The 7,746-nt window shown below is 39.5% G+C and overlaps 1 protein-coding gene across 2 annotated transcripts in view; it reads left to right on the top strand.

Moving 5' to 3' along the window:
* The first annotated feature begins 2,516 nt into the window (after positions 1 to 2,516).
* The window catches only part of LOC114157398 (diacylglycerol kinase eta), a 75,503-nt gene continuing 70,273 nt past the window's right edge, over positions 2,517 to 7,746 (top strand). Inside the window, exons 1-2 of one of the 2 annotated variants that reach the window (XM_028038331.1) lie at positions 2,517 to 2,823; positions 3,964 to 4,118. In XM_028038331.1, coding sequence (XP_027894132.1) covers positions 4,026 to 4,118 — 93 coding nt within the window. In that variant the 5' untranslated portion in view covers positions 2,517 to 2,823; positions 3,964 to 4,025. Of the gene's footprint in view, positions 2,824 to 3,846; positions 4,119 to 7,746 lie in introns of both variants that reach the window. The other variant, XM_028038330.1, reaches the window with a different exon arrangement.

The following is a 7,746-nucleotide window of genomic DNA, read 5'->3' as shown; positions in this document are numbered from 1 at the left end:
AGGGGCAGTATTACGTGTTTTCCAGCCACATAGTGCCATTTAAAGGCACAATCAAATATTTACCTTCAATTGTTATAAAAATGCTCAATGTGTGAATATGACTTAAACGAAATTTGACTATGTAATTTAATGTCTTGAAATTGGGTCCTGTCATTTTAAAAATGGTTCTTTCTGAAACTCCACCTTCAGGAAGTCATCACTACAGTACACCTCTATTACCCCTTTAACAACGTTTTTACCAGCGCTTCACTGAGAAGTGGCTCGTAAAATGAGCTGACCAGATGCATGGTTCCACCGGGTGTTTGCTAATTGCTGCCGGCTAGTCAGAAGGAGCTGGGTGGAGGAGCCGTGGGGGTGGGGGCTGGGGAGTGTGTTCTGTAAGGCGAGAGCTTGGAAACTTGGAAACTGCAGCCCTGAGGAGGAGGTGGTGCTCGGTTCGCCCAAACGTTTCGCACAGCTGAATGGTTGCCACGGGAGATTAAAGGTCTCTGCGTACTCAAAGCAGACTCAAAAGGTCAGTTTTTACGGTCACATAAATGTGCTCAGTGTCACACACTAAAAACAACAACCTTCCAAAATCCCCTGTTTGTGGGTCTTGATCACTTTGGGTTTGCTTAGGGGCATCAGAGTAAAGCAATACATCTGCAAACCACTTGCTTCAAGTATTTCTTTGAGAAATATTCAGAAAACTACGACTCTCTTTCTTTCCACATGACCATTGTGCATTTCTTTGTTTTGTGCTCATAACCTTCTCATTTTTGAGACATGAAATTTAAAAATGTATGTATTCTTTACTAAATAATATTATTGGCCTTTTCTGCCTGATATGTACTATAAAGTCAAGTTTTTTTTAGACTCATCTAATAAGAACAACAATAACATGACCCTCTGAGAACTTCAAAGCGTAAAAAAAAAAAAAAAAGCAGCATAAATCAAAACTAAATTTGTTTGGACCTGTTAATGCATTCCCAAATGTCAAGCAGAAATACAACAGGTAGCAAAACACTCTCACCCCCAAAAAGATTACACGTGCCTCTGCTGAACTCCATGGCATTAGACTATAAATCAGTCATGACAATCTGAAAGTGCTTTAAAGGAAATGGAGCTCTGAACATACACAATTTATTTTGCACCCGGAGCTCATTTATTAGGACTGAAAGCAACAAAAAGCAGTTAAATCGGCCCAAGGGAAGATTGTTTTTTCCATCAATAAGCCACACGGCTAAGTTAGTTAATTCAAGTGTCAATGCGTTCATTGATTTATTTAATTTTGGCTATAAATCTTTTATGCACTAATCCACTGCTGCGATCTACAACAGAGGTGGTTCTTGAATGAATGGTGCCCCTGGTGGTTTCCTCCTTCAGATGACCCCTCAATAAACCACTCAGACCAGCTAACCTGATAAAACCCGTTCTGTAAAAGTTGGTAAAAACCACAAAAATTGTATTAAAAATCTCTCTTGGAGGTAAAATAATTCAATTTGGATGTAAGACCTTGAACCAGATGGGATCAAATTTTGTCCAGATTCTATTAAATACTGATATGGTTCTTTAACTTAGTCAAATTTAATCTGTGATTTTAATAAGAGTCTCACTACTTGTCCGGTCATCTGTCCATCCATGGTCTTCCATTTATTAAGTACCCAATGCCTCTTGAGCAGACGGTGGGATAGCCCTAATAAGCATTCCTGATAGTCCTGCTTATTCCAGATCCAAAAATCACTTGTAGACTGAAGAAAGAAAGTCCCATCACTCTATTAGCATTTCAGTTGGGTCAATGATCTTGGCCACGACAAAAGCTGCATCACTCCTGTATGGCTAGGCTAGCTGACACACTCCCTCACCCACACCTCACCTTTGGCAAGCATGTTCAAATCTGACAAACCTGTGCTACATAAGAGCTATTTTGTGCCGCAAGAATTTTTGCCTTTGCATCATAATTTGTGATATAATTTTTTTTTTTTTTAAAGTAAAATATATTGTTTAAATTGTATTTAAACAATATAAGTTTGATGACCTTTTGCATCACAAACCATCACTAGCACAAACATTTGACAACAAACTTTTCTTTTTAAAAAAATCAATTTGAAGAACTTGAAAGGCAGGCAATATGAACTTCCACCCCGGTCTCCAATCTTATCTTGTATTTATCCAGCTTTCCTGAAGAAAAAACACCCCAACAGCATGATGCTGCCTTTCACCACATTTCACACTGGCTAAAGAGAAAAGAGGTGGACAGGGGGATACATATAACAACACACACTGAACACGTAGAAAATCATGTTTTTTTCTATATACTTAACAATAATTTACTACAATGTGTTGGTCTGTCAATAAGAAACCCCATAAAATACACTGAACTTTGTTGTGACGCGACACAAGAAGGAAACGCTCATATGTAAGATATTTTATTCCTGTCTCTGTGCGGGCTGCTGCTGTTTGGGTCCTCGCGCTCTACCTCTCTCTTGCACGCGCCTGTCGTGCCTGCGTGCGCGCGTTCTTTGCTCTCCGTTTAACCTCGGTACCGCGTCGAGGCGACTCGACACGGCCGCTCTCACATCTCTCTCTCTCTCTCTTTCTCGCTCTTCCTCTCTCTCTTCTTCTCCCTCCCTCCCTGCGTCCCCTCCTCCTCTTCCTACCTGATTCAGAGCCGCTCCGACGCTATGCGTATGTCCGCGTCTCTCTCTGCAAGGCGAGCACCACCAGAGAGAGCCGCACGCTCCTGCTGACCGCCGGCCGCGAGCACTATCCCCAACGCCGGCTGACGAGGCACCCAGGCCGGGCAACAGGGGCAGGAGAGACACCGCTGAGCGCAGTCCGGAGGTAAGCGGCAGCCCCGTTTTTTCTTTCTATCTTATTTTCTGTTTTCATCGGCGCTGAGGGGCTGTGTTTGTGCGGAGGGGGTGGTCGCACATAGGTCGCTTATGAATGCTTTCGCTTTTATGACAGCTGAGCCAGCTGAAGCGAATGTACCCAGGAGTTAAACAAGTGTCGGATGTGAGCTTATTCACGGAATGAATGATGAAGCGCCTGTTGTACATTCGCTGCTGTTTATGATTGTTAATAAATGTGTAAAATACATGTCTGCATAAAACAAACCGGTGTCCGTTCTCTCGCGTTTTTGCCTTTATTCTCATTTGTTCACATATGCGTATAGGAAATGTGCTTTCAGGTCTTGAGTGGTCGGGTCCGGTGTCACCGGGGGCGGCGGGTGAGGTGAGATGCAGACAGGTTCCTTTTGAAGAACGTGGCCACATCGTAATCACGGAAACCCACACGCGCACTTGCACGCACTCTCCCACGCAACAAGCCGACATACTTTATTTATAATTTTTGCATTTTACCGAAAAAAGGAAATAAAAAACAACAACAAAAAAAAAACCCACGCTGTTTAAATTTAAGTGTCCGAGCGCGTGCAAAATGCTCCGAAGCACGCGGAGCCCCCCGTTATCTCATCGGCCTCGGTTTCGCGTTGCTGTATCCCGCAATATTGCTTAAGGTGATGTTAATCATCATTAGCCCGTCTACTGTCGTCAGCCGCGGTACTTCCATCACCATCAGCCGCTCTGCGTGACGGCAGTTTTTTTTTAAATATACCCAGTGATTTTTCACACAAAGTCAGACAGAATAAAGAGGAACCGAGAAAAAGAAGTGAATATGCCTGATAGAGAGCAAAAGCAGAGGGTTACAGCGTTTAAAGCTATGATACACACAGACAGAACAGCTTTCTGTCTGTGTGTTCCCAACTTTGAGAATCTTAGCGCACTCACTTGCTTTTAGGAAAAAGAAAAAAAACCCAGAGCTGCTTTCTTCTAATCAATAATTCATCCCTCCATCTTTTTCCAGAGTTGGACCCGGATAGAGAGATCTGCTAAAGGACAACCTGGAAGCCTTCTGTCCCTAGCTTTCATCTCTCCAGACTCCCTCTCTCTCCCCTCTTCCTCTTTCTTCTCTCTTATCTAGAACTTCTCGCAGCCGTTTACGTCTTCCTGTCCTCTCACCTGTTCTACTTCCTGTAACTGGCCATGGCATCCAAGCTGAATCCCAACGTCCTGTATGTGGCGGAGCCTGGAGAGTCCCTGGGATCACCCCAAGCTGATTCTGAAAGGACTCATATTGTGAGTATTTACTTTTGTTTTTATGCTTTGTGGAAAGCTGGATTGCTGTGGTTTCTAGATTGGTCAAATGGTCTTTTCCACCATTTTTGTGTTTTAAAATAACCAGGTAAAGGCTGGAAACCTATGCTTTGATGCATGATTGTTGTCTTGAAATTCATGTTGCTTTCACACTACTAGAAGAATTAGACGTACATAAAAGTGACAATTGGTATCAGATGGTGTGTAGTCTTGCACCTGCCCCTCCCCTACCTGTTGCTCTGCACTGCCAGGTACTCCCACACTTTTATTTCACTTACACAAAAGACAGATTCTACGGACATAAGATGGACATAATGGCTTAAAAACTAAAGACAAATTAAAACTGCAGCTTGCAATCTGTGAGTAACATACCAGAGCTAACCCGCTACTCACCGCATTGTTCTTTAAAGAGTAGTTTGACAAAAAGGGATGAAATTTGGTGTAATAAGCGTCTGTGATTGTAAATTAATGCTGAATTTTATGCAGTGTTTGCCTTAGTTTACAGATTGAAACAACAAAATGTAATGAATACCAACAAAAACCTCATCGTTTGTGTTATTTTAGCAGCAGAAAGATTTGTTGTTGCTGTTTTTATTTTAAATAAAAGTAACAATAGCATGTTGTGCATTTTTATTTACATTCTTGTGTAATTACTTTGAGATAGAGAAGCTATGATTTTTACTTAGGATTATCATATCGTGACAACCACGTAAGACCACACTGGCGCTCAGTTTCGGACAAGCGTTGTTCCCCGACAGGAAACCGAATAAATCAGTCACAAAACGTGAACCTTACGGAACCTAAATGAGTTACGAACTCTTGCAAAGGTTGAAAGATATAAGTATTACAGGCGGTGGTTTTACACAATCTCATTCAACATATACAGATAAATTTATAAGCATCATCAAATGCCCGCAACTTTTTTTTACAGCAAGTTCAAAGGTTGAAGTTTTCCAGCGGCGTTATCTGTTGCTCAACTCAAGAGAAATATGACTCACCTTTTTTCTTTTTTTAAATTTTTTTTTATACATGTCTAAATATAAGTCGCCGTAAAATGTAACTGTACGTGACCACAATAAAAACATGTTGCTGAAGGTAAAAAGCAACAAGGTCATTTGACATCGTAAAAGAAAATAACAAAATAATCTGCCCCTGAAGTTAAAATGCTTAGATATTAGTTCACAGGACATAGTGATGTTACATGCATTTTGAGGGAACATTGGGGACAAAAACTACAAAAAGCTTCATAATGGTGAGTTGCACCTTGGGCTGTCACAATAAATTTTGCTGGACGATAAATTATCCTAGAAGTTATTGCGATAAACGATAATATTGTTGTTTGGAGACCATTTTCAAATAATTTAATGGTGATTGCATAATAATAACAACGCAAGAAGACATTCTGAAAGATCAGTAAATTTTAATTCCTAATGAACATTTAACACTGGAACTGGAAGACATTTTAAATATCCAAAACAAACAAATAAAACAGCACAAACAACAAATAAAATGAATCATAAAGTCTCTGTAAGCAAAATTGTCCTGGCTAGTTCAGACCAAAGCACCAGACCGAAGACTTTTGTCATCCAGTTTTTGGTAGAAAGAAAGAGGGGGGAAGAGAAAAACGATGCATCACGTAAATGGAAATCAATACATTAATGATGTGATTAATTGATTTATTGCTTATTGCGACAGGTCTAGATTTGTTTAAAACATTAAGTTTCAGATGTTCACTGCATTTAGCTTTAGTATACCTTTTTTACTCCAAGAACACAACATAGCATAAGCTCGCCCCTAACGCCTTTGGCTGTGCACTGCTTAGTCAGCTGGCTGAAAGATATCTTCAACACTTTTCCACCGTTTACACGAAGGACAAAAAAGAAAAAGGTCATATGCTCAAAAATTTTGTCAGTCATGAAAACCACAGACAGTCATGAGGTGAAAACTAAAGGAGAACCATTTGATTCCTTTTATGAGGTCTTAAAACTGCCACTGGTTTGCCACAGGCAGCATGCTAACCAGCTGACCGCTACACTTGCAATTCTGCATAAAGAGCAGGTTGGTTAAAATTAAGATGCTATTTTTGTAATAGTGGAAATAATTGCAACTTTTCTTTTTAAAATAAAACAAAACAAAGCAAACAATTAGATGCTATTGTAATTTTTTGCGTACCTCGAAACTAGTATTTCTACTCAAGGTTATCACATCATGAGAAGCTCACAGCAGGCCAGATCCACTGCAAGCAAAGCTAGAGTTATCTCCTATAGCCGCTGCCACTTTCCAGGGAAAGTGTGTGCTGTGTGCTACAACTAAATGAAAGGACACTGAACTCTACACTGTGACGTACAGACTGTGGTAGACCACAGTTTCTCATAAATTGGCGCTCGGTGCTAATTATCCGTTTAAATATATGCCACTGGGCTGCTAAAATAGGCCCTGCATTACAGTTCTGTAGGAAGGAGCGGCTGGTTTGTAGCTGCTGAGTTTAGTTTCAGCACTCCCACTACCACTGGTCTGACTGAATGAAAGCCTTTCTCAGTACATACAGAAGACAAATGATAGAGGATTTTTGGGAGGAAACGACTTTAATGATTAGTTTCTATGTATTAGCCAAGTAAATGTATGCATAACATCAAGTACCACAACTACTCTACAGATGTCAAAACAAAAGGGAGATCAATACTTAACACCACGTTCTACCCTGCAGCATTTAAAAGGTTTACAGTATACTTAAACAGATGTTTCTTTATATTAGAATATGAGATTGTAGATATTTTGAGGAGTTATAATCTCACTGGAAGTAGAAAACATTTTTTTTTTGTGTCGGTTCAGTTTACTGAAACTAATGGCTAAGTAGCAGTTCTTGTCTGAAAGTAAGTGCTTTTATTAACAGTTTAAATGGACGCTTATCAGTTTTTTAATGTCTCTTGAGTGATATGAACTGACGTTACAGCAGTTCTGAACCTTGTTATCAGTAATGTGAAGACCACATTAATGCTTTTAAAACCATTAAACCATTTAAATGGACCCTTATCAGTCTCTAAAGTAATAGGAATTGACATTACATGGTTTTAAAATGTAAAATCAAAAAAGAAAATTCTAGCAATTCTCCCATGCCTACATTACATTAATGTGAAGAAATTAACTTGAACAATAAAAAGTAAAGAAGCCACTTTAGCTGTTTATGAAAAGTTTGTCTTTTCTATATCTTGGTTAAAGGTTATTTTACTATATGTCACAAAAGTTATTCTTATTTTCCTTCTCTTTTCACTATATTGTTTGTGTTGTGGTGAACGTTTGTGCTACATGTGCTATATTTTCATTCTGTTTAATTTAGTAACTTGATATGACGTCTGTGGCGTCAGGATTGTTGCTGTGTAATCACTGATATTTAAAGATTGAGTGAGAATCTTAAAATAGACTTTTATTGCTCTGAGTTCATAGACTAGTCATATTAGCTTCCAAATAAATCAGAAAGTAGATTATACAGTTAGTATTGCCTCCAGTTGCAATCATCTGGCATGTTGCGGTAAGTGAATTTTCATGAGTGCAGACAAAGTACTTGCATAACATTGCATGAGATTAAGTATTGTTATTACTGGGTCATTTC

Source organism: Xiphophorus couchianus, chromosome 14 (assembly GCF_001444195.1).
Source record: "Xiphophorus couchianus chromosome 14, X_couchianus-1.0, whole genome shotgun sequence".
NCBI lineage: Eukaryota > Metazoa > Chordata > Actinopteri > Cyprinodontiformes > Poeciliidae > Xiphophorus > Xiphophorus couchianus.
Note: the sequence above shows the minus strand (reverse complement) of the source record. Positions and strands in the feature narration are given on the sequence as shown.